Here is a 27870-nt window from a genome sequence, read left to right as displayed (position 1 = left end):
TAACCAGTGGTCAAGGACAATAGGAGGATGGGGGCATGAGTGGGGAGAGGTGGGGGATTGGAATGGGGGGTTGAGGACAAATATGTGATACCTTAATCAATAAAGAAATTTAAAAAAAATAAAATAAAGAAATTTAAACAAACAAAAAATAAAATAAATAAAAAGAGTTCTCCCTGTTGTGCTTGGCAATGATGGTAGGACATGAGAGCTCCCCCTCCTGGCCTGCTTACTTTATTTTAAATGTGGTTTTTGTTTACTATTTATTTTTATTTTTTTACTCAACTAATCCCCAATAAATGGATAGTTTCCTGTTTATGGGTCTATGATTATTGAGGGGAAAATGGTTAATTTTGACTTAATTTCTCAAAGATTGATGTTTATAGGCTGAGAACTAACTTAAAAGACTTGCTTGCTAGCATTTAGGCTAGAATTAAGGAGCCACTCCTCCCAGTCTTGGCACTAGCTAGTTAGTTGCCACAGCAGGAGAGGATTTGTGAGCATGCTTGTTCATTGCGATGGGGACTGGGAGTTCCAGAGACTTTTGTACATACTGACCTTGCAGAGCTGAGCAATTTTCAGTCGCTTTTCTTGTCAATAACACTATTTCCCTTGTGTGCCATGGAACAGATATTAATAGGGCACACAAATTCATGGTAGAAGGCTAATGAATATGAAACGAAACCATAATATATCCCTCTGATGGATGAGGTTTCTGAACAACAGACATTATATGCACATTTGATGAAAAAAAAATGTAAGCGTCACACAGCATTGTAGCCCAGCCTTCTCCAACAGAGGGGACTGAATCCCAGAGAGACAGCACGTGATGTGGTAATGAGAGTGAACCTGGGTTTACTGGCTCCTCACCCAGTGTACTTCCTGCACAATACAAAGTCCAGTTTATGGACGACCTAGCTATTTGTGTATATGTTTTAAAATAGCATTAAAGAAATAAAATAATATTCAATCTAAATATTAGGTCTTCAGTGAAGCAGAGCCCCCTGATCCTCCTATGACATTTTGAGGTAAATGGCTAAAAAAGAGGGAGCCTTCCAAATATCTCCTTTGGAAAAGGTAATCATATTAATAAACTTCCGTTCAAGGGAAAGAATGCAAGTGCATAACAAAGTTGTCTATTTGTTATAGGTTTAAGGGAACATAGTAAATCTTTTGAAAACAGTGTCTTATCTGATGAAAATGAAAGATGACATAGGGGGTGGGAATCAGAATGCAGAAAACGTTAGCATTTTTCCATCGTTACAAAACTTATATAGCTTTATTCAGTTGTAAGGTAAGCAGAACATGGAATTTACCAGAAAAAAGGTAAACAAGTCTGGTGATGCCAGCTTTTTATGCTCCAACTATTAATAAATCCAAGAGAATTAAAGGGAAGTAACTCTCCTTTAAAGGATTTATTTTATGAAAACTGGAAATTATTACGTATGTGGCACTTCAAAAACACTAACCTATGTAAGAAACTACAGTGAAACTATACTGCTTTCATTTTTTATTTTTAAATATGTTTTTATTGATTTCAGAGAGGAAGGGCGAGGGGGAGAGAGATAGAAACATACCGCCTACTGAGGTTAGAGCCCAGAGCCCAGGCATGTGCCCTGACTGGGAATCCAACCTGGTTCAGGGTTCATGGCTCCATGCTCAATCGCTGAGCCACAACGCCAGACTATACTGTTTTTTAAAATCTATAGATATGCCAACTTTATCTTCCTGGGATTAGAATTTTATTACAGGTTTATTTAATTTTATCTGATTTTACTTGCATCTTAAAACATCTTCAGAGAATATAATTTGCTTGCCTGTTTGGCATAACTACATGCTTCTTCCTGATTTTAACAGACCTCAACCCAAGTGTCAATCAAATCATATACGTTCCCAGTGTACAATGTTATCATGCATCATCTGTATATTACATTGTGTCCTCATCGCCCAAAAAGCAAGAACCCACGCCACGCGAGGCAAGATTTTAAAAAACACGGCTGTGCGCATGTGCCTGGGCTGCAGAGGACCGGGAACCGGGAACAGCAGGAGATCGCTCCTCGCTGGGGCTACTGCCTTGTTACGTCAGCGAGATCCGCAAAGTTCCTGGCCAGCTCTTTGGCTGGCTTCTGGGAGCTTAATAGTAAAAGGGTGAATGTGCAGCTATCGATCGGCTGTATTTTTTTTTTCTTTGCTATTTTCACTCTTTATTTTAATAAAGTCCCCAGGTAAAGGACAGCGAGTCGGGCGCTGAAAGACATCAGCGGTGGAGGGGTGAGACAGCGGGGACAGAAAGACCGGGAACTGGTTCCTGGAAGAGCGGGTCCCTCCTCCCCAAGAGGAGGCGGCAGGGCTGCTCCCGGACAGAAACCCCGTCCGCTCGCGGCTGGGCCAAGGCGGCTCGGCGGGGGCTCCAGGTGAGCGAGGAGGGAGGGAGGTGGGGGGAGCGGGGCGCTGGCGTCCGGCGGGCCGGGAGGGTGAAGGCAATGGCCCTCGGCCTGGCCTCAGCGGGAGCGGATCTCCCGCTTTCCCGCGCGCCCCCGGCATCTCCCACCGGCTCTGACACCTGTATCCCCACCCGCCCCGCTTTCCGCATGGACACCGGGAAGTCACCTCCTGGTTCCTAAGTGTGTTGGAAACCCCGCATTGAGGACCCCGAGGTGTGCATGGGGGGAAGGGTTTCTGCTGCTGCTTGTTTTTATTGCCACCTGTGAGCTCTTCAACTTGGGATTTCACAGTGGCCTTTGCCTGGGGTCCCGCCTCAGCGCCAGATCCCAGAATCCTTAGAAGCCGAGATGGGTCCCCCCTCCCCGCACCCCTGCCTGATGCCCGCGGTGGGCTGGTGGCTGTGGGAACCTGGGGTTCCTACCCTGACCCCGCCCCGCCCCCAGAATGTCCAGGACGTCCTCTGTCCGCTGGTGTGCGGGCTTGGTTTTCACGCCTCTTGCAAAGCCTCTTCACCCCTATCCCCCCACCCCTCCCCGCTGCACCCCAGCAGCCCCCCTGGGTGTGGCTCGAGGCTCGGCTCTGGTCCCCCGGGGCCGCTGACCCTGCGGATTGGAAAGGGATCCTGGACTGACCTAGGTCGCGTTCAGCCCTGGGGACACATCCAGCTTTGCTCGTGACCGGACTCCCAGGCCGGCTCGGCTGGTGGACAGACCCGGGCGGCTGCTCCGCACGTCCGAGTGCGAATTCCTCCGGCGCGAGTGCGCGCGCGGCACTGCGGGCCCCGGGACGCAGCGTCCCCCTCCCCGCCCCCCCAGGTGGCTGCGGAGCAACCTGTTCAGGGGCAGCCGGGTGGATGCTCCGTTTGGGGAGACGCACTCGCCAGCTGCAGTAGCGCCTCGCGGGCTCCGGGGGTTTTAATGCCGCCGGAGCTGCAGTTTGGGGTGCATTCGCTTCGGATGTGAGCCCCGCGGTGGCGCGGAGGAGCGCGGCGGGGCGGGCTCCCGGCGGCGGGGGCCCTGCGCGCGGAGCCCCTCCCGCGGGTCCTCCGGTGCCGCAGAGTCCGCCGCGCTCCCAGCTCCCAGTCGGGTCCTCCTCGTGGAGCCCGGCACGACCTCGATCCGCCGGGACCCCGATCCCCTCGATCCCCGCGCGCCGGGCTCACTCCGCCTGTCTCTCTGCGCTCTTCCAGGAGGACGCCGGCCGGCGACCCGGGGCTCGGCTGACCGTGCGCCTCCGCGTCCCCGCCCGCCCGGGAGCCGGGTCTGCACCGCGGGGAACTGCGTGTCCAGATGTCACCGGTCCCCGCCTTTCAGAGTCGACGGCAGACCGCTCCTTGCCGGTGGGCGGCGGGGGAGACTGGCGCCGGATTTTAGAATCCCACACGGTGTGCAGGATGCGGAATCGTCTCGCCAGGACGCACCAGACCGAGCAGAACCGAGGACTCGCCTAATCCCGGGACCGCGTTTTGCAACTTGTCTCCCCCCGGAGCTTGGCGCCCAGCCTCCTTCCTGTGGGTAGGGAGCTGGGGGGCCTGGGTCCGAAGCAGCGGGCGGAGGGCGTCCGCGGACAGCCCCGCGCGCCCCGGCCATGCCGCCTCTGATGCCCTGCCCCTCGGCGCGGCCTTCCGAGCGTCTGCAGGGCGGGCTGGGGCCGCTTCCCATCGCCGCTGGTCTCCCGGGCACCTCCGGCCAAGCCCGGCGGGTAAGGCTCCCCGAAGCCCAGACCTTCTGACTCCCGGCGCCCTCGATCCCGCCTCCTCTGCCCCCGCCCCCGCCCGGGGGTGGCCGTCGAGAGCCGGACCTCGCCCGCCCGGCCGGCCGGCCAGGACCATGGTGTTTCTCTCTGGGAATGCCTCCGACAGCTCCAACGGCACCCACCCGCCGCCGGCGGCCCAGGTGAACGTTTCCAAGGCCATTCTGCTCGGGGTGATCCTCGGGAGCCTCATCCTCTTCGGGGTGCTGGGGAACATCCTGGTGATCCTCTCCGTGGCCTGCCACCGGCACCTGCACTCGGTCACGCACTACTACATCGTCAACCTAGCCGTGGCCGACCTCCTGCTCACGTCCACCGTGCTGCCCTTCTCGGCCATCTTCGAGGTGCTGGGCTACTGGGCCTTTGGCAGGGTCTTCTGCAGCATCTGGGCGGCGGTGGACGTGCTGTGCTGCACGGCGTCCATCCTGGGGCTCTGCATCATCTCCATCGACCGCTACATCGGTGTGAGCTACCCGCTGCGCTACCCGACCATCGTCACCCAGAAGAGGGGGCTCCTGGCGCTGCTGTGCGTCTGGGCGCTCTCCCTGGTCATCTCCGTGGGGCCCCTGTTCGGCTGGCGGCAGCCGGCCCCGGAGGACGAGACCATCTGCCAGATCACCGAGGAGCCGGGCTACGTGCTCTTCTCGGCGCTGGGCTCCTTCTACGTGCCGCTCGCCATCATCCTGGTCATGTACTGCCGCGTCTACGTGGTGGCCCGCAGGGAGAGCCGCGGCCTCAAGGCCGGCCTCAAGACCGACAAGTCGGACTCGGAGCAGGTGACGCTCCGCATCCACCGGAAAAATGCCGCGGTGGGAGGAGGCAGGGGCATGCCCAGCGCCAGGAACAAAGCGCACTTCTCCGTGAGGCTCCTCAAGTTTTCCCGGGAGAAGAAGGCCGCCAAGACGTTGGGCATCGTGGTGGGCTGCTTCGTCCTCTGCTGGCTGCCCTTTTTCTTGGTGATGCCCATAGGTAAGTCTAATTCGCCACATCTCATCTTAGTGAGGTAGGGTCTGCGCCCTCTTCTTGCTCTGCTACCTCCCTCAGCCTCACAGCGGGGCTGGGCCAGAGGGATCCGCATTTCAAACAGCAAAGCCAGGGGTGCAGTTTGGGAAGGCTTCCTCCTTCCTGGAAAAGTGCATTTCCATTCCCTTTCTACTCCAGTCTCATTCATATTATGTCCCAGGGCACTTTTTCAAGGAAGGGGAAGTGGTTTCCGAGTGATTAACTGGCCTCTTTAATAAGAATGTCAACTCTTCTCTGCACCTTGAGGCCCTCATTCAACCTGAGTACCCCCCAGCCAGTAGGCAGTATCTGTGAAATGCCGTGTCCACGTCTGCTGCGAAGGTCTGCACATTCTCTTCACCTAAACATATGCCCATGCTTATCTCGAACAAGTGTGTAATTTTATTATTAGGTTAGACTATTCCTAAGGGTTCATTATAATGGTCTGCTTATACTACATATCTTGTGTTAATTTTGTATTCTGGATTCAGTATGGAAGAGTGTATGGTGAGTCTCTGACAAGGAAAAAAAATAGTTTTATATCTAAATCAATTTAAGCTTTAAAGAGTTCCTCATAATGTTTCCGGTGATAAAATACTTGTCCCTTTATTTTAATAGTAAGTATTTAAGCTACCATCACTCTTATCCAAAGCATTCGGGAAGTTACAGGAGACAGTGTTTGAAAATAATAACAGTATTGTGACAAATCCAGTTTTTGCAAATGCTAAATTGGCTGTTGTTAAAGCTAATTAGCTCGTTAGAAGTATCAGCAAGTGGGTCCACTTGGAATAGTCACTTATCACTGAAAAGGCCTTCCTGAGATCCCAAAATGGTTGTTTGCTATTTTTAGTTTGTGAGCTCAAATATAGACAGACCTACACATTGGTTATCCACTAACTCTAGCAAACAAAAAAATGACAATAACAATTATTAAAAGCCTGTTTCCAGCGCGTTAGAGCCAAATTTAAATGGTGTGAACTTGAAAGTACTTTAATTTGCAATGCTGTAATAATAGCACCTATAAATTTTTTGAGGTCCACGTCTGTCTTAGACACTTAACAAGGCTTTTTATTGCATCAATCCTCTCAACAATTCACAGTGTGAACTATGCGTAGTTACCCTGAAGTTACCCTGGGGGGAAAGGATTCTTCAGGTTCTGGAGCTTCACTCTCTAATACCATGGCCACCAGTCACATGTGACTACTTAATGCAAATTAAAATGAAAGAAAATTAATATTCAGTTCCTCAGTCCCACTGACCACATTTTAAGTGCTCGGTAGTCACCTGTGGCCAGTAGCTATTGTTTTAGGACAGCAGAAATAGAGACTATTTCATCATGGCAGAAATTTCCTCCCAACAGAGGCCCTTCTGAGTCCTCTGCCTCGTCTTCCTTTGTGTCTGTCCATCATTATTGCTTACTCTGCTCCTGGAAGTACTTCCCAGCTTTGAATTTATTTAAATAACACTCATTACCTGAGCCTCTGCCAGCTTGCCTACCTTTCTTTTCTTTTTTTAAATTTCTTTATTGATTAAGGTATTACATAAGGGTCCTCATCCCTCCATTATTGCCTACCTTTCTACATCTCATCTCTTACTTCCTCCAGAAGTTTGCGCACTTACTCTTGCATCCGTTCACTCAGCAAAGTATTTATTGAGCACTAGTTCTAGATGCTTAGAATGAACAAGGAGGAAAAGTCCTTGCCAGTAAGATGCTTGCATCTTTTGGGGGGGAGTTAGACATGAACATATAAATATAGGCTAAGAATTCAGGAATATACACCTGAAATTAATATAAAATACTATTGGAAATTATCTGTAATTGAAAAATTATAAAACAGAAAGCAAGCAAGAGTAGAGATATTAATATCAGACAGATCAGACTTCAGAACAAGGAAAGCCATCAGCGGTTTCCAGGGGTTCAAGTGGAAAGGGGGAGGGATGAGTCGGTGGGGCACAGGGGATTCTAGGGGCACTGGTCTGTATGACAATGTAATGTGGATACATGACATTATTCATTTGTCAGAGCTCTCAGAACTATGAGGCACAAAGGACGAACTCTAATGTAGACTATGGGCTTTTGTTGATAATGATATGATAATATTGGTTCATCAATTGCCACTCAGATGTACCACATTAATGCAAGGTATTAGTCGTAAGGGGCACTTTATGGGGGAGTCAAAGGCTCTGTGCTCCAGACTGCAATCGGCTCCCCACCTGCCCCAGTGCCTGCAGACATGAGGTCACTTTCTGTTTCAGAGCAGTTAGGGGAAACTGTTTTCTAGAACCCTTAGAAATCTTCCCCTCCCCCAGCCCAACTGGTCTTCCCGGGTTGCTGGGTATCTGTTTACCTTAGTGACGGAACCCTTGGAGGGTTCTGAGTGGCCAATTGTGGCCCACAAGACACTGGCACTTGGAGGCAGAGCTGTGAGCGCTACCAGCCCTGGAGACCTGCTGTCTGCCACGCATCCACCTCCCAGCAGGTCCTGGAGCTCCTGTGCGATGCTCTGCTGGAGACTTCTGAGAGCTGGAGACATGTCCCGGGTCTCCGTTTCTTTCCCGGGGAGATCCCGGTCTGAGCTGTGTGCAGGTGTCTTTGGTCTTAAGGAGATGGCACACTTCAGGAATGTGAGGGCACTAGGCTAAAGGTGTTCTGCCCCAATGAAGTCTGTGGGAGACGTCGTGAGAATATTGAACCCATGACATGTGCCCAGGACTCCCTCAGGCTGCCTGCGTGGAGGCCAGGCCTTGTGCTCCTTAGCACTGAACACAGACCTGAGCAGGTTGTCACTTCAAGACAAGGTCCACTCTGCAAATGCATGGAAGAGCCGGTCTCCTAAACTTTCCCAGCTGACCTGAAAAGCCATCTCAAAAGCATCAGAAATCCATGGAGAGCAACTTCGGAAGAAAATACTTATTTAATGAAAACATCCATTTTTTCAGAAAGTCCACAACTGCTCCACCAATATGAGGTGGAGTTAGTGAGTCCAGTAAAAGGAGCAGGAGAAAGACAGGCTGAGGCAGCCGAACACAGAAACAGAGCAGGTTCTGAAGGATAAAATCAGCCAATTAATATCAAAGGCTGAAAAACTGCCACAGGCCGTCTCTTTGCCTGATTTCCTTAGAGGTCGCCTAAGTCACATGAAATGGCAGGTCCAACAAAAAAGGGAAGTGGAAAACCATGATCACCCTGTTCTTTGGTCGCAAGTTGATCTGCAGGGTGTCCCTGGTAATGCCGTCTTCAATGTGTCCCTTCAAAGTCCCGAAGAGGAACAACACAAAGTAGCCAGGCAATTGTGGGAAGAAAAGCAAGTGAATGAAGAGCTCCGGGACAGATGGGACAGATAACCAATCTCCAATTTGAGAAAGCTTCTTTGCAGCATGAAAATTCAAACCTAGAAAGTGACATTCAGCAGCAGAAGCTGAAGCTTCAAATTCTGCCCAAGTCATATGAAGATCACTTAACACAACTTTAGAAAAAAATGAGGAGGAAATGGGCTGCTTAGCAATGGACAAGAAACTTCTCAACGTGTCTGTAGATACATGGACTCCGCATATCAGATTTGCAACCTACAGGAAGATGGCTGAAGACCTGGGCAAAGAACTGGAGAGAAGCACTTTTTACCAAGGGAAGAAAGATGGTCTTCTATGCAAAAGGGCTGAAGAAAACTGGAACACAGCCATGTGGGTTGGGAGAAAGCTCATGGAGGTGAGGAAAGAAAATGATCGCAACAGGCAAATGCTGGCCAAGGTCAAGTCCAAGGTTCAGCCTTTCCCAAGTGGCCCTGTTGCTCCACACACAGCCCATAGAGACCCAGAAGAGTCAGGGGATCCCATGGGTCATTAGGCCACCCACTAAGGAGGAGGGTATTGCAGTAAGACCTCAAGAATCCAGGGTCACCTGCAGGTTTGCCTCAGTCTCCACAGCAGCTGGGTCCTGGACATCCACAACCACTCCGAACATCTATTGATATATTGTTTTCTCTTTAAGGTTATTTTGATGATTTCATTTTTGTGTAGCTACTGTTATTTAATTGATGCTACAATTCCTCTTATTCAAGTAGATACAACATAATTTTAAGTTAATATTTTAAAATACGTATTCATTAAAAAATAAAGATAACAAACTTCATTCAATATTAAAAAAAGAATTCAGGATTAATATGTACTATTTAAAATGTGAACAGAATAAGAGGCTAGGGAGTAGCAGGACAACGTGGGGGTTGTCTGGGAGATCAGGGAAGTCCTCTCTGAAGCGGTGATGCTTGAGCACACACCTGATTGAAGTGAGGAGCAAGACTGGCAAAGTCTGGAGGAAGAGCTTTCCGGGCAGAGCTAACAGCCAGTGCAGAAACTGGAAAGAACCTGACCTGTTCAAGGCAGAACAAAGAGGCCAGTGAGGCTGAACTACAGAGAATGTCGGGGAAGACAAGTTCAAACAGAGGCTGAAGAGATAGATGAGGTCAGAGTACTGTAAATTTGTGAGAAACAAAGTAGAATTTGCATATCATTCCAATTATGATGGGAAGCCGTTCTATTGGAGGGACTTTTAGCAGGTGAGTGGCTGGTCTCGTATTGAAAAGATCACTGGGTGGAGAGAGAACTGTTTGGAGTGAGAGTGGGAGCCAGGAGATCAGTTAGGAGGCTGTTGGAGAAGTCAAGGGGAGGGAGGTCTTGATGCCTTCACTCAGGTGAAACAAGTGGAGGTGGTGAGAAGTGATCACGTTCAGTGCTCATTTCAAAGTAGAGCTGACAAGTTTGCACATATGTACACGAGGAAAATAGAGGTCTTAAAGATAGCTTCCAGGTCTAGGGCCTTCATAACTGGGTATATAGTGCATTTTACTGAGATTGAGAAAACTGGAGAATGACAGGGTTGTGCGGGGCTGGTAGGAGTATGGAGAATGAATGCTTATCTTGTTAAGACCATGTTGAGGATGGTCCATTAGACATAGAAGTAGAGTTGCCCAGTAGGCATTAGATATATGAATTGTAGTTAATAGGAGAAGCTGTGCTGCTATATAAACCTAAGACATATCAATATATTTAAAGTCACAGAAATGGAAGGATCTACAAGAGAGAAAGTATGAAGAGAAAAGGCAGATGAGGTCTGAGCTGAGCCTTGGGACATTCTGAGGTCTGAGGGTTAGAAAAAGGAGGAGAACCTACCAGCAAAAGAAACTGAAGAGTGGCCAGGGAGGAGAGACTGTGATGTTCCCCAACACTGAATGGAAATGTTTCAAGAAGACAAGAGTAATAAGCTGTGTCCCATGCAGCTGCCAAACCAAGTCAGAGGAGGACTGGGAATCAACACTGGGCTTGGCCAAGTGCAAGTTTAAGTAGATATGAAGAGGTCCTTTGAGGGCAATAGTCTCAGTGGAGTGATGGAAACAAGCCTGATTGTGTGCTTTCTAGGGAGAATGGAAAGTGAAGAAGTGGTGACAGTGAAATACACAACTCTTTGGAAAGATTTTGCTAGACAGTGGAACTGGGAAATAGAGTGTAGCTGAAAGGCTCTAGAGAGAATTTTCAAAGGTCGGAAATGAAATATGTCTATACTCTGATGGGAAGGATGGAATAGAAAGATGCCGATGGTACATGCAAGGGAGGAGATGGGATTCAATGCCCAAATGGGTTTAGAAGTGATGTACCCAGAAACCACAGGGAGGAAGAAATAGAAAATGATGGTTGTTTGAGGAGCAAAAGAAGATGTGAAATATTAACCTTTGAAGTGAGAAAGTGAGTAGATTATAGAAATTTAGTAGAGTCCTGATTTAAAGCCCAGTCAAGAAAGTTGTATGTTGCTAAACAGCTAAGTGGCTATTAATAGGGACTGTTGCTGATGACTAGATCTAGGGATCACAGCGAAGAGGAGGTGGTAGTGAAGGGACATAAACTGGATCGGATTAGGGGTCATACAGAGTCAGATGGTGGAAAAGGCTCAGGTGATGATAGGTGACTGGGAGCTTGGGGCTTCTAGTGGTGACCATGCTCAGCACGATGGGCTGGGTCCTGAGGTGCCCTAGGGGAAGGGGGAATCTGGTCTAAGCAGAGTCTCCCTCTTGTATCTGAAGTCTTGGGGAGTTAGTAATGTTAAAGTGAAGATGCTATGATGGAAGGGAATTATAGTAAGAGAGGAGTCCCCGGAATCACTGGGCTTCCTTTGAATCCTAATAATGTGGTGTGACAGGAGGAAATTGAAAATATATAGTTAACAGTATTCAACTAAGTCGCTCAGTAGGGTGAAAGAGTCCTAAACCCACCAAGTCTGTGGAGCACAGTTTCTTTTTGACACCAAATAAGTAAAATACTGTATCTTCCAGGATTTATTGACTGAATAGTAAATAGCAGGCACGGAGTTAAACAGAATAAAAAGATAAATAAAGCACATTCCTGGCCATCAAGGGCCTCACAATCTATTTAAGGAGACAAATTAGGAACAAATATCACAAGACTGTGAAAGTGATCCTCAAAGCACTATTACCAGGGCTGAGAAATATAACAGTTAACCATGACTGAAGGTTGCTGTGGAAGCTTCTAGAAATATTGCTGTTGATTAAGCAGGAATTTGAAGGCTAATTACTTCTGTTGGGCCACCAATGAGATGTTATTGTTTTGTTTTGTTTTTTAGTACATTTTTCATGCAAAATGTGTACAGAAGAATAACTATGTCATTACTGTATATTATCACACACAAGGGACATAAGCTCTTAAAAACAAGTATTCTCTTGGGAAGAAGAGTTTATCGGTCTATGCTAGGCTGTCAGAGAACAGTGAGATAGAAATTAAAACCAGGGCACAGTTGAATGTGATATATAAAGCTGAAAAGTGAAGCACCCACGTGCAGAGGACCATAAAGGGTGAGTGAGGACTCTCCATTTCATCACCGAAGGTCTCTATATTGAAAAGCTCTGTATCCTCACTGACCCCATACTCCCACCACAGCTGTCCTCCACCCCGCCCCCCTCGTCTCTTCCCTCTACCACCTCCCTCCCCTCCCCAGGGCTGGGCTGGTTGCTGGACTGAACAGTGTGATTACAGCAAGGAATCTGACTTGCCTGCTCTCAAGTCTAAGTGTTACTAGTCTTGTTTTCTTTTTGCATGCTAAGTGTTTGGTTGAAATTCAGAACCCCTTCATGGGAGGGGAATCATGTTTGAAGTTTCTACCCATCACCGATACCTTAGAATGAATGTTTTTTAAAAAACAAATTTGGCCACGGAAGCGAATACAGAGAATATGAAGGAAGAAAGGGTGAACAACGTGCCTCATAGGGAAGATCAGGCCCCAGGAGTGTGTGTATCATCTCTGCCTATTTCATCCTCTGTCTGGAGACCACTGGTCCCAGGGGAAGTATACCAGGTGGAGAAAGTGTTAGCTTGGGATTTAAACTGCAGCCTTCTTTTTCATGAAATAGGTGATGCTACACAGGTAGCTGGTAATCTTATCAGAATTCATAAGTGTGCTGCGCCAGCACCGCCAAGGGTTTGGTGAGCCTGAGGGAGGGCGGTGAAGGATGGAGAAAAGACAGACAGAGAGAAAAAGCTGGGTCTACGTGGATCTTCTGTGCCTGGCTGAGGCCACAGAAAGGATCCAGACTGCAAAGCTGATGCTTTATTTATAGTCAGGGGCTAACAAGGTAATTTACAATGTTCTTGTAAGTTCCACTTGTTTTGGCAGCACTTGCTGCCCCTCCCACAACCCACTAGCCACCCAGGAGAGATCTAGGGAGCAGTTACAAGATCAAGATTAATTATCCTTAGAGAACTGTACCTCCAAGCTGGGACTTGTTTGTGACTTTGCCAGCAGGTCAGTCTGAGGCTTAACCCTATAACCACTTCCTACACATATGGTTCACAGGCCATTACTGACATATGTCAATAGAAGGATATCACCGTGAGCAGTGGGTGCACCTGGCGGTCTGAGAAAGAGAGAGCATCAGGGAGAAAGGGATGAAGGGGCCACAATTATTGAATGCATAGTTATGTGTCTGAACTCGACACACATTAGATACAAATAGGCACTATTATTGTACCTGGCCATTGCAATTATGTCAGAAATCAAAGGAGGCGGTGTTGGGCTGAGCTGTGGTCCATGTGGACCTAGAATGTTGGAGAACTATGTTAAAAAGGAGGGAAGACAGCACAGTGTGAACACGGAGATTATGTTTAAAGTGGTTGGTTGGGGCCTGACTGGGTGGTTTGGGGCCCTGACAGGGTGGCTCAGTTGGTTGGCCAGTCGATCCGTGCGTGTGCGCACACACAAAAAGGTTTGGGTTCAGTTCCTGGTCAGGGCACATAAAAAGGCTGTGGGTTCTTTGGTCTCCAGTTGGGGTGCATACAGGAGGCAGCTGATCAGTGTTTTCCCCTCCCTCTCTTCCTCCCTCCTTCCTCCCTCCTTCTCTCTTACCCTCCCTTCTTCTCTTTCTCTCCCTTCCTCTCTGTCTCTAAAATCAATAAACATATATATCCCCAGTGAGGTTTAAAAAAAAGGGACATTTGGAGGAAGGAGAGCTGGCAAGTGGCTTATCAAGTGGAGGCAGCGAATGATTCATTTATTTAGCAAAATTTTATTGAGCATCTACTATATGCCAGGCAACTAGAGAATCACCGAAGATAAAGACCAACAAATCCCTGCCCGAATGGAGCTGAAAAGCTGCACAAATTTATAGGAAAGTTTCAGATGGTGATAAGTGAGAAACAAGTACATATAATGACATGTAAATGATATATCGATATAAGGATGCTGACTCAAGTGGATGTCCAAGATAGGCAGAGATTGTGTTGCTTTACAGCAGGTACAAAGGGACCAGGCCACCGATTCTTATGGAAAAGGTTGATCTTTTGGAAATAATGATGTGGAGAGAATCTAAGAACCATTATAATTTTAAGATCAGAGACCAGTTTTTCAGTTACTCTTGCTGTACCACAAATCATCCCCAAATGTAGAAGCTTAAAGCAATCCCATTTTACGGTTGGTGATTCTGTGAGGAGGGGACGAGTCAAGGCCCGATCTATCCAGGTGTTGGGGCTGGCTGTCAGAACTAGCGGCCTGTCTTGCTCCAGCGGTCTAGACCAGCTTTCTTACAACGTGGCAGTTCTCTCAAGGAGAGTCAGGGCAGATGCTGCCAGACTTCCGAAGAGCTAGACCTGGCGTTACTGCTCCTCATTCTGCAGTGAAAGCAAGTTACCAGGCCAACACATCAGTAGGTTTAAGGAAATATGAATGCATAATAATCTGGCCACTCAGTGTATATCCCATGTAATAAAAGGCTAATATGCAAATTATCCCCTCGACCAAGAGTTTGGCCAGGCTGGCCAAACAGCCCATGTCCCTTCCCCTGGCCAGGCTGGCCAAACCCCACCCATGCATGAATTCATGCACCAGTGGCCAGATTATTATGCGTTCAGAGATCATAGTAATCTGGCCACTCAGTGTATACTGTGGATAAGCCTGATCCTGGGCAGGGAGGCAGAAAAGGCTTGTATGGAAGGAAGGCTTGGCCTATGAGCTGAGATCTGTAGAATGAAGCGGTGTTCGGTGGCTTATAGGAGGAAGGCGGGAACAGAGTTGGCAAAGACTCTGACCTGGCTGGCTGATAGTCCTGAGATTTTCCAGAAGGTAAGAGATAACTGGTGTCCAGGGAAGCTGGAGAGAGAGAGGGTCCAGGCCAAATGAGCCTTGAGAGCCATTCTGTGAGTTTTTATTTTTATCTGAAGATGACCAGGAACAGGGATGACATGACCAAGCCTATATTTCAAAAAATCAGACACTTAGTGAAAAGAAGACTGTGGCTAGACCAATTGGGAGACCTTTACCTGGACAGGGAAGAGACATCCTGCCAAGACAACCCTCACGTGCGGTTGAAAATATGTATTTCCGTGAGCTGCCGCGGACTTCTGGGCTTTCGCTGATAAGTCGTACAACCAGACGAGGCTTTAAATCAACTGTGGCTCTTTCCACAAGACAAATCTGTCAATGAAGATTTACTATCGTATCCAAAAGAACGTGCTGCAGGCTCCGTAGACATCTACAATGAGTCTTAACAGCGGCTGCAGCAATAGCCAACTCTCTCAAGCCAGGCTGCAGGCAGGCAGGTCATGACTTTGAAGACAATGCTTAGTGGCTAAGGTATTGCTATGCTTTGTTACTTCAAGTTTCAGTTCAGATGAGGACATTTTTCTAAGGCCTTTTCCTGGTCTAGCGGGTTCTCTGTCTTTCAGCCCTGCTGTTTGGCACTTGCATAAACCCCCTTCCATATTTTATTAGTCATTTATATGTTGACTTTGGGGATGTGAAATTGCTTGTCTGGGCTTCTTGGCCACGTTTTATAAAGTGGTATGTTTTTAAAAATTCCTTTTCTATTTGCAAGTCCATTTTCCCCCCTCCCATATTTTTCTTTATTGATTAAGGTGTTACACATGTGTCCTTATCCCTCTTTACCGCCCTCCTCCCCATGCCCTCATCCCCTTGGTGACTGTATCCTTTGGTTAGGATTATATGCATGCATACAAATCCTTTGGTCAATCTATTCCCCTTACCCCCACTCTCCCCTACCTACCTCCTGAGGTTTAACCCATTTTATAGTGAAGATATTAATCATAATCTATCATATATATACTGTATTGCCAGTTTTCTCATACTACATTCAGATGTAAGAAAAACGTAGCTTGTTTATTTTCCAAAAACCAATGTAATCTTTTTCATGAAATTCCACAGAAAAACACACATGCGCGCGCGCGCACACACACACACACACACACACACACACACACACACACACACTCTCTCTAGCTAAATCCGAGAAGCTCAGTCAGATCCGATTATTCAGCCTCTCTGGGCTACTCAGCTTGCAGATTTGCCTGCTAGGTTGTTGACCAGGCCCAGGGGTTCACATTGCCTCGTGGTAGTTGGGAGGGGGCAGGAAATTAGGACCCTTGGCTGACCCTTCACTGTGGTTTTTAGTGCCCGGCACTGGGGACTTAGGTTCGGTCTCTCTGGCGCTGGTCCCAGCCATCATGCTCTTGTTCCATAATGAGTCTGAGGATGCTCCATGGGGACTGTGGTCAGTCTGATGACCCGGCTCCCTCAGTCCTCACTGTGAGAACAGACCCTCTGGGTTTGTCTGTGTCTCCATGTGTTTCCTGGCTGGGGTGCCCCCTGTTCTGTTGCCATTGGTCAGGGAGCCACTCTATCCCACGATCACCTTTCCCAAGCTCCTGAGTCAAATCCTCAGCAACATTCCCTCTCTGTCTCACGGTCTGGAGAGCCCCTGGGCTCCTTTCACACTGTGTCCCCCCCTCCCCCACACCATGCAGACGTGCCAGCCCAGGCTTGCTCTCTGCCCGGCCACAATGGCTGCCACGTTAAGAGATACAGTAAACCTTCTGTGTCATCTCCCAGAGTGGAGAATGGGAAAAAGCATGTTCACTCTCACCTTCATCTTCTTAAATGCCGCTATAGTCCTTGTGCTGTTTTTGTGGCTTTTACCAATATGTGGACATTTACATTTTTTTGGTATGTAGTCACATATTTTAATGCCTTTTTCGTGGGTTGGCCTTTTTCAGGGATTCTTAGAGAAATCTTCCATGATGTAAGTCAGATAACCTCTATCTTCTAGTTCTCTCTCTTTAAAACAAAACAAAACAAAACAAAACATATTTTATTGATTTTTTACAGAGAGGAAGGGAGAGGGATAGAAAGTTAGAAGCATCAATGAGAGAGAAATATCGATTCAGCTGCTTCCTGCACACCCCCTACTGGGGATGTGATTGCAACCAAGGTACATGACCTTGACCGGAATCGAAGCCAGGACCCTTGAGTCAACCCTTGAGTTTGACTCTATCCACTGAGCCAAACTGGCTAGGGCATATCTTCTAGTTCTCTTATAGCACCATTTGCTATATCCACCTGTAATTTATTTTTGTATATTGGTAGGCGATGTCTAACTATATTTATTTTGAAATTGTTAATTATTCTTAAAAGACTTATTGAATATCTTTTATTTCCTGTCTTATTTGAAAATAATAGATTACTATGTTAGAATCTTGACTCTATTTTAGGACTCAATTTTTTTTTTTTTTTTGTTCCCATTTATCTGTCTCTCTAGTATTGGTGCCACATTATTTTAATTACTGTGATTTCATTGCACATTTGAATATTTTCTCACTTAAGTTCCTGGATGAATATTCTTTTTCAAAATTGTCTTGTCCGTCCTGCACATTCATTCTTCCAGGAAAATTCTGAGCTCATGCTGTTAAGTTATACCTCTGCCCCCACCAATGCACCACACACACACACACACACACACACACACACACGATAATCATGTTTTGGAATGTGTAGATTAATTTGAAAAGTGACATCTTTATCACACTGAAACCTCCTGTTAAGAAATATGACATATTTCTCCATGTGGTTTTCAAACTACTTTTTTTTTAAACTTTATTTTTATTGTTGACACTATTATAGGGTCTCCATTCTCCTCTCCATTGTCCACCTCCACCTGCCCCTGCCCCTTTTCCTTCTTTTGAAGATTGTTTACACTTTTAATCACACATACTACCACCCGCTGGAAAACTGATTATGATAATGAAATTGGGAAATACTGTTTGGTATTTTGACATTAGATATGACACTGATGATTCAAGACACTTCCTCATATCAAGGAAGTATCTTTCTATAGTTTATAGGACAATTTAATAAAAAATGAATTTTTAGTTTTATCAAATGCTGCTTTTTTATATCAATTAATATTAAGTTTTTGTTGACATTAATTTGATAAATGTGATTTTGTAATATTATTCTATACATTATTGAATAAAATCCTACCTGTTAAGTGGCATTATTCCTTTTTATGTTATACTAAATATTTTATTTCTGGTTTACATCTATATTTTCTTTTTGCTATTATTTTTTATATTTATTCTTATGAATATATTTCTATGTGAAATGACTATATTTTATTGTATTGTGCTATTTTTGTCACATTTTGGTATCAAGTTTATTTTAACTTTATGAAGCGAACTGTGACACTTTTTTCCCCCTACAATCTGGAACAGTTTAAATAACTTGAGAATTATGTGTTCCTTGAAGGTTTGAAAGAACTTGCCCATAAAACATTTGGGCATAGCTCCTTTTATGGATGCAATTTTTGGAGACTGGTTTCTATTTCTTCCATGGATAGTGGGTTATTCTGATTGTCAGATTTGATAATCTTTGTTTTCTTATTTTTCCATTTTCCCTTTCAATGAGGTTTAACAGTTTAGCTTAGAATCTACATGAAACTCTGAAACATTTTCTTTTCTATCGTTTGCATTTGCTACATCATATATTCGTGCACTGGTGGGGTCCAGCCTGCCCACCCCTGATGAGGATCATTGGGGGCAGGGCTGGCCAGGGCAAGAGGCCACAGGTGTTCTGGTCGTTCTGCAGTTCAGTCTGTTTGCATATTACCCTTGTATTATATAGGGTTGATTTTAGAGAGAGATAAAGAAGAAGGGGCGGGGGGAGATAAACATCAGTTTGTTGTTGCACGTATTTATGCATTCATTGGTTGCCTCTTGTATGTGCCCTGACTGGGGATCAGACCTGCCACTTTGGAGTATCAGGACAGTGTTCTAACCAATTAGCTACCCGGCAGGGCTATTTTATTGGCTTTTTGTTTTTTTCCAAAGAACCTATGTCTCAGATTTATTAATTATTTTCATCTGTTTTCTAGTGTACTAATTTAATCTCTAGATTTTTTTGAATTATATTTTGTCCTTTTATATTAGCCTGAGCAGAATGTATGGTTGGTGTATTCTAATTCTTTCTTGTCTAAGATTAACAAGAAAGAATTAGAATACATCAATTGTACATGCCTCTCTAAGCAAACTTGAGTTCCTACCCTTATTGTTTTGCTAGGTAATGCTCTCATCCAGTTGATCTGTGTTTCTACTCTGAATATCTCTTTTGTTTTGTTGTAGACAGGAGAGAATTTGTTATTTTGTTGTTGTTTGTTCATTTGAAATAGTTGGTAATTTCAAATTTACTGCATTGTGGTCAGAGAATGTGGAATTTGTTGAGATTTTTCTTTATGACCTAACATATGATCAATAAATACCATATTTAATGTATTTCATGTTTAATATATACATGTTAACTAAATTTTAAATGGTGGTGTTTTTAAGATCTTCCTTTTCATTATTCTTTACCTTTATCCATCATCTACTTTATTGTCAAATATTGAAGGAGGTATGGTAACTCTTCCCATTGCTATTAGAAATTACTCTCTTAAACATTTCTAATCATTTTAACAGGTTTTGTTTTATGTTTATGTTGTTGCTTGATACTTAAAATATTGAGTAGTATTATCTTTATTTATCTTTTTGTTCTATTTTTCCTTAATAGCACATTTAAAAATATATTATTGTAATTGCTAATATATTTTTTATTTGAATTTGTCAACATGCCTTTGCCCATATTTTTATATATCTGCTTGTGTATTTTGCATCAAATAGATTTTTCATAGTCTGTGTATCTAATCTGGCTATTTGTCTCTCTCCCTTTTTAAATTTATTCATTGTCTAAAGTTTTACATATGTCTTTTTTTCCCTGCTTGACCCTCCCCTCACCAAGCCACTTCTACCCAGGGCAAGCCCCCATCCCCCACCGCCCAGTGTCTTTGTCCATCGGTTATGCTAATATGCATGCATATAAGTCCTTTGGTTGCTCTCTAACCCCCTACCCCCCCCCCTCCATTTGTCTCTGGATCTATTCTTGTTCATCAAATTATGTTGATCATGGCTATTTGTCTCTTAATAAGGATTTAATTAATTCCCAATGACAGATACATTTGGTTTGATTTCTGTCTTCTTGTTTTATGCTTTTAGTCTTTTGCAAAATGGATCATTTTTCTTTGTCTTTAAATATTGTAACATTTTGAAAAGATTATCTCCTATTTTTAATTCTACTAGAGGTGTCCTTTGAGCTTTTCAAATGCATTTTTTTTTTAACCTTCATTTATCTCTTACCACTAGCTTACCACCCACCCACCATTGCCCATGTAAACTTCTATTTTCTCTTCTCTCTGAAACTTACATCTTTTGGTTAACAGCATTTTGCACTATATATATATATATATATATATATATATATATATGTAAAATTATCATTAAATGTTTATAGTATCCTATCTTTTGTATCTTTCTATAATTTAGTTTATTGTAATACTAATTGCCCTGTTATTACATTCTGTGATTTACTCACTCATGAGCTCTGGATTTCATTTTATCTCCTATGTGAACTGGGGCCAGCAAACTGTCACCTGTTTTTGTAAATAAAGTTTTATTGAAACACAGCCATGCCCCTTTGTTTACAAATCATCCATGGCTGCCTCCATGCTCCAGTGGCAGCGTTGAGTAGTTGCTGCAGAGACTGCATAACCCACAAGGTTTAAAATATTTACTATTATAGAAGTTACTGTATAATGCCAAATAAAAATTTACCAATAAAGGCATAAGCAAAACACATTTTCTAAGCCTTACATGCCCGAGCTTAAGCACATGAAAGATAACTTCTCTGAGCATAGAGGTTGAGTTAGGCTTTGTAAAAATATTTTTGAAATACTGCTGTTACTCCTTTCTCTCTTGGTATTTCACGCTTTATAAATGATTGAGGCCAATTTGCTTATTGTTGTGTGTGTGTTTTTTGTTTTTTTTTTTTTTTTTTTTTTGGTCAAGTATTATTTATGTATTTATTTTCTAGCCAATATGCTTATAGAATGGTTTCCCTAATCAAATTAAAAAAATGTCTCCTGGAAACTTCTAGTTTGGGGTATTATGTTTTCAGGGCTACGTCCTGGGAACCCAGTGCACATCTTAGCACCCAATGCTAAAGCTAATCCTACAGGAATACCCTTCTCAGCTCACTCCCTCTTGGAATTCATACTACTTATATATTGGATCTCTTATACCTGCCCTCATTTTCTTTTGCTTTTATCTTATATCATTCATCATTTTCTTATTTTCTTTTGACTTCCATTTGAATTTCTTGCTTGTGTTGTATTTTACTTGTTATTCACAGTACTAGAGGCCCAGTGCATAAAACTCATGCACTGGGAAAGGGAGGTGTCCCTCAGCTCAGCCTGCACCCTCTCCAATCTGGGACCCCTCAGAAGATGTACAACTGCCAGTTTGGTTCGATCCCTGTGGCAGTTGAACATCCCTCTCACAATCCGGGACTGCTGGCTCTCAAACATTCATCTGCCTGCCAGCCTGATCACCCCCTAACCACTCCACTGTCAGCCTGATCAGCACCTAACTGTTCCCCTGCCTGCTTGATTGTCCCCAACTGCCCTCTCCTGTCCTGGGAACCCCCAATTGCCCTCCCTTGCCAGCCTGGTTGCCCCAGCTGCCCTCCACTTCCAGCCTGGTTGCTCCCAATTGCCCTCCCCTGTAGGCCTGGTCCCCCTCTTCCACAACTATCCTTCCCTGCCAGCCCAGTCACCCCTAACTGCCCTCCTTTGCTGGCCTGGTCGCCCCCCCCAACTGGCCTCCCCTGTTGGCCTGATCGTCCACAATTGCCCTTCCCTGCCAGCCATCTTGTGGTGGCCATCTTTGACTACATGGGGGTGGCCATCTTGTGCAATGGTGTGAGGGTCAATTTGCATATTACCTCTTTATTATAGAAGATTCTTCACATTCCCTCCATTTCTCTCCAATTCTATAGCACATTGTAAGTCTTCATTATTGCTGATGCTTGTTTTATAAACCCAATAGCTCCTTGAGTCTTATTTCACCTTAGAGATTTTCTTCCCTATCACTCCTTTAAAGATGGGGCTTTTGCTCTGATTACTCAGATTGATATCCTCTACTGAACAGCTGAATCTTTTCATGTGAACAGTAATTCTCTTTTTGTTCAACCTCACAGAGGACAAACTAGTTATAATATTTTTAATGGGCTCTCTTTGGTCCCTGTCCAAATCTGCCAGAGTCAAATTAGGAGAGAAGAAAATAATTGTCATTGTTGTGGTTGAGTAGAGATCTATTTATCCATAGGGGCAAAGAAGGAGATGGAAGAAAAAGGGCTCACTTCTGCACAGCAGCTTCTTTGTGTGTTTGCTTGGCACAGAGGGCACAGTAAGAAACCTGCTGCTTACAAGTTGATTGTGTAGTTTGATCCATTATAATGAAAAATGTTTTTGAAATTTTCCTTACAATCTGCCATATGAGTTTAAAAATGACTTTGCTGTCATTAGGAAATAACTAAAGGACAATCTCAGAAATCTATTTACTTTTAAAATATTTTTATTGATTTCAGAGAGGAAGGGAGATGGAGATAGAGGCAGAAACATCAATGATGAGAATCATTGATTGGCTGCCTACTGCACGCCCCCTACTAGGGATGGAGCCCACAACCTGAGCAGGTGCCCTTGACTGGAATTGAACCCTGGACCCTCCAGTCTGTAAGCTGACACTTTATCCACTGAGCCAAACCAGCCAGGGCAGAAATTGATTTTTTAAAGGACATTCTAGAATGGATGAAATCCCAGAAGAACAAACTATTCCTAAAGAAATCATTGCAGTAGTTCTCAACCAGGGGCTAGTCTGCCCCTTAAGGGACACTTGTCTTGTGTGGAGACATTTTTGGCTGTCACAATTCCACAGTTGGGGTGACAGGTGTTGTTGGCATCTAGTGGGAAGAGGCTAGGGATACTGCTAAAATGCTGTAATTCACAGGACTACCCCACCACAAAAAATTATCCACCTCAAATGACAGTAGTGCCCAAGATTGATACCCTCTGTCTTATATGATATGAATTATAAAATCTATCAAAATCTTTAGAAATACTACATTTAAAGCAGAACACCAATTTTTATTATTCATATTTTTACTGTGTTTCCAACATCTTGGCTAGTGATTACAAATAAACTGAGGTTTACAGATGCCCTCAGGCCCTTAAAAAAGTAATAGTTGTCTATCTACTATTTTTTTTGTAAAATGTATATAACAAAAAAATTCACTATTTTAACCATTTGAACATGAATAATTCAGTAGCTTTTAGTACGTTTACAATGTTGTGCAACTATCATGACTATCTACTTCCAAAACATTTTCATCATCCCAAAAATATAACCCCATACCTTTTAGCAGTCACTTTCCATTTCCCCCATCCCATGCCTCCGGCAACATCAGTCTGCTTTCCATTGTATGGATTTGCCTATTTTTGATAGTACATATAAATGAAATCGTACAATATGTGACCTGTTATGTCTGTCTTCTTTCATTTAGCATAATGTTTGCAAGCTTCATTCACCTTGAAGCATATGTGAATATGTCATTGCTTTTTATGACTAAATAATATTTCATTGTATGGATACCATATTTTATTAATGTATTCATCAGTTGATGGGCATTTTAGTTGTTTCTTTTGGCTCTTGTAATATTTATGTAAATGGTTTTGTTCAAATACCTGTTTTAAAATCTTTTAAAAATATATTTTTATTGATTTCAGAGAGGAAAAGAGAGGGAGAGAGAGAGAAGCATCAATGATAAGAGAGAATCATTGATTGGCTGCCTCCTGCACACCCCTCACTGGGGATCTGCCTTCACCAGGAATCGAACCGTGACCTCCTGGTTCATAGGTTGATGCTCAACCACTGAGCCATGTTGGCTGGGCACCGTTTTAAAATCTTTTTGGCGTATATCTAGGAGTAGAATTACTAGGTCATGTAGTACTTATATGTCTAATTATTGAGGAACTAACAAACTGTTTTTTACAGTAGCTGCCCCAACTTACATACCTCCCAGTAATGTATGACAATTTTAGTTTCTCCATATTTTCACCAATACTTATTTTCGTTTTAATTATAGCCATCATATGGATATTAAGTAATATCTCATTTATGATTTTGCTTTACTTTTTCCTAATGCCTAATGATATTGAGCATATTTTCATGTACCTCTTGGCCATTTATATATCTTTTTTGGAGTAACATCTATTCAAATTCTTTGTTTGTTTGTTTGTTTTTTTATCCCACATCACATGGACTAAAACACTTAAAATTTCACTCTAAACACTTGATTGATATACTTTTTGATATATTTAGTTATACTATACAAAATATACAAATCAAAGCTCTATGAATAATTCACAGGATTTTCAAAAATTATGTTTCATAAAGAATACAGAAAAAGGAAAAATAACCACACATCCAATAGCTCAGAACCATTTTAAAATTAAAATTTACATCTTTTTAAAAATTTTTTTTTTTTTTTTTTACAGAGAGGAATGGAGAGGAATAGAGAGTTAGAAACATCGATGAGAGAGAAACATCAATCAGCTGCCTCCTGCACATACCTTACTGGGGATGTGCCTGCAACCAAGGTACATGCCCTTGACCAGAATCAAACCTGGGACCTTTGAGTCTGCAGGCTAATGCTCTATCCACTGAGTCAAACCAATTAGGGCTTAAATTGTCTTTTGCTATTGAATTCTTTATATAGTATTTGAGATACTAGATCCTTATCAGATATATGATTTGTACATATTTTCTCACATTCTGTGGGTGGTTCTTTCACTTTCTTGACAGTATCCTTGATGTACAAATGTGTTCAATTTTTATGAAGTCCTATTTATCTACTTTTTCTTTTGTTGTTTGTGCTTTTGATATCATATCTAAGTAATCATCATCTAATCCAAGATCACAAAGACTATCACTCTGCTTCCTTCTAAGAGTTTTTCAGTTTTAGCTCTTACAGTTAGGCCTTTGCTCCATTTTGAGGTAATTTTTATATATGGTGAGAGGTAAGGTTTCAACTTCATTCTTTTGCACATGGAAATCCAATTGTCCAAGTGCCATTTGTTGAAGACACTGTTCTGTCCCTCATTGAAAGTTCTTGGCAATCTGTCCAAATCCCACTCACTATAGATAGAGGAGACATTTCTGGACTCTCAATACGCTCTTATATTCTATATATATATTATTTCTATACCAGTTTCATAGTTTTGATTACTGTAGCTTTGTAATAAGTTTTGATATTGATACCCACTATTTTCTTTTACATTTTCAAAAGTTTAATAGAAACTTCAAAAAAGACTGTCTCTTGTTAAGAAACTATGTATCAGTACACAATTCCGTTGGAATTCCTAAGTTCAAAAGCTCTGTAGATAGAAAGTTCTACATTCCTAATTTGAAGCCAAAACCTGACTTCATCAGAACTCATTTGACACCAAACCCAAACTGAACTCACATGAATCTATACATATCGTGACATCTATAAGAATATGCATTTCAGAATATACAAAATATAGAATCTATAATTCATATAATACACTGAGTTGCAGAAAGGTTTATGTTTGCTTGTGAGGTGCTGCCCCACACCCTTCTGGGGCTGCCCCTCCGGTGGTGGTGTGCACTGTACAATATGTGACCTGCATTACCGTCAAAACATTGGAAAGTCCTGAATTCCAAAGCACGCCTGACTCCAATGGTTTGGAAACAAAATGGCACACCTGCATAATTCTATTAGGACCACACTGGTGTCTCCTGATGCTCAACACTCTGGATGATTTTTTATCTTTAATTAGAAAAACGAGAGGAGAAACAAATCACCACAATGCGCTCTGTGTAACTCTCGGCACAAGTGATCGGGGGTTGGCCAATGGGCGAGGCACTTGATGTCATTTTAATCTTTCAAAACACAGATTCTGTAGGAAAAACGAATGAAGTGACCCTTGGCAGTGAAAAGTTCTGAGTAGCTTTTCTGACCAATTTTTATTAAATCAGAAGACTGTAAAGGAAAGCTGTGCCCTAAGCTCAGGTCTGGCTTAACTCGTGTAGGTGGTAAACCAAAGAAAGTTTTCCTTCTCCTGTTGGGTAGCTGATGTCTGGCCTGGCTTCGGTGTGAGGACTACTTCTTTGCCTCATCATTCCTGAGAGAAAGTAGACCTGCCCAGATTCCCTCTCACCTCCGTGTGGCCCTCTGTAGCCAACATGGACTATTTGTGATTTCCAGATGATTCTCCTCCTGCAGATAGTTTACACAGTCTAGAATTTTGAATTTTCCTCAGTTTCTTTGGTCTGAACATTGCCCTTCTGGATCATTCTTCAAAACAAAATACTAGGTTCCCGTTGAGGTGCATACATTTATCTCTCTGGTTCATCCAATCCTATATCCTTAGCCTGTTGTTTAACTGTCATTTTACTTAACTCCATAGTTCCCCTATAAAATTATCAGGAGGTATTCTTTTACCCTTGTTTTACCTGCCTGAGAAATGAGGCTCATAGAGGTTAGTTTATCCAGTGTCACCAGGAACAGAAGGTCCATCATGATTTTTTCCTCTTTGGCACATTAACTTCCTCAATAGAACCATGTTGACTGAATAGAAAACAAGGCAATAGTCATGCCACCATTTCCACAAGAAAATAGGAAATCCTACACTCTCACCTGGCCGGTGTGGCTCAGTGGTTAAGCATTGACCTATGAACCAGAATGTCACAGTTTGATTCCTGGTCAGGGCAGATGGCTGGGTTTCAGGCTCAGTCTCCAATAGGGGGCACGCAGGAGGCAGCCAATTGATGTTTCTTTCTTTGTCTCCCTCTCTATTCCTCTCTGAAATCAATAATATATATTTAAAACAAAATCCTACACTTTCAATACTGACCCTGTCATTGTTAGCTCATATAATTTCTTGGATGAAGTGGATACATAGACATATGAGAGAAATTGAAGCTGGAAAAAAAAATCCAGGACAAATAGAGTCATAAGCAGAAAATAAGGAGAGCAGGGAATTAATTATTAACAATGTGAGTCTAATGTTGACTGAGGTCTCAGATGTTCTCATGTCCTGTTCTTATCCTGAACTTGCTGATTAGTCAAGAATTGCTTATGAACACTCAGCATTTACTATAGGTTCAGTCCTAAACTAAGTCTTCTGAAGGATTCTGGAAGGATAACACCCATGAAACAATAGTTATCAGGACAAGATAACATTCCTTATAAATGCTTAGGAATTCCGAAGTGAGATGTGTCCGGAAAGGCTTAAATAGTCATGGAAACCTCTGTGGAAGAAGGGAGTCTTCAATTGGGTCTTGAAAGGCAGGCTTTAAAAAGCCAAGCTCCAAGGCAGGGGTGAGTACAGGAGGTTCATGAGCCAGTTAGATAATCCTCTGGAGAGAGTAGTTAAGTACAAGTGTGTGAGAGTCTATGCAGGAAGGGCCCTGGGAGACATTGATTAGGATTGGTGGGACAGCATTCTCCGAGGTGTCTTTTTTGAAGAGAACATGGGAAGACATTGTGAGTTTGGAGGGGTGAGTGACATGGTGGATCCGTGTTGAGATAAGAGTAGATCAGCTGTGATGGCAGGATGTGTTGAAGTGAGAAACTCAGGCTGTTTGGTTTGAGGGAGGACCTGAATGGGGGTGTGGCCATGAGACACAGCGAGTGGTGCAGAGAGAGAAGACATTTCAACACAGAGTCAATGAAAATCAGAAGCTGCTTATGAGGAAGCAGAGTAGGCCAAACAAACAAAGGTAGTATTAGAGCTTTGAGGATGCGGTGGAGGGTTGTGGTGCCCTTGATAGAGATGCTAGAAGGCGGAAAACATCCTAGGAGGTCATTTGTTTTTTACTATATTCAGCCTGAAATCATGGTGTTTAAATGAAACTACCCAGAACTGTGTATCCAATACTTAG

At 43.7% G+C, this 27870-nt stretch overlaps 1 protein-coding gene across 2 annotated transcripts in view; it reads left to right on the top strand.

The window, feature by feature from the left end:
• Positions 1-1380: 1380 nt before the first annotated feature.
• The window catches only part of ADRA1A (adrenoceptor alpha 1A), a 105763-nt gene continuing 79273 nt past the window's right edge, over positions 1381-27870 (top strand). For both annotated transcript variants that reach the window (XM_084884831.1, XM_084884830.1), the window contains exons 1-2: positions 1381-2411; positions 3632-5163. In XM_084884831.1, the coding sequence (XP_084740957.1) occupies positions 4272-5163 (892 nt within the window). In that variant the 5' untranslated portion in view covers positions 1381-2411; positions 3632-4271. The remainder of the gene's footprint in view (positions 2412-3631; positions 5164-27870) is intronic.

Source organism: Pipistrellus hanaki, assembly GCF_964339955.1.
Source record: "Pipistrellus hanaki genome assembly, chromosome: 5".
In the NCBI taxonomy this organism is placed as follows: Eukaryota; Metazoa; Chordata; class Mammalia; order Chiroptera; family Vespertilionidae; genus Pipistrellus; species Pipistrellus hanaki.
This window is presented reverse-complemented; position numbering and strand designations above follow the sequence as displayed.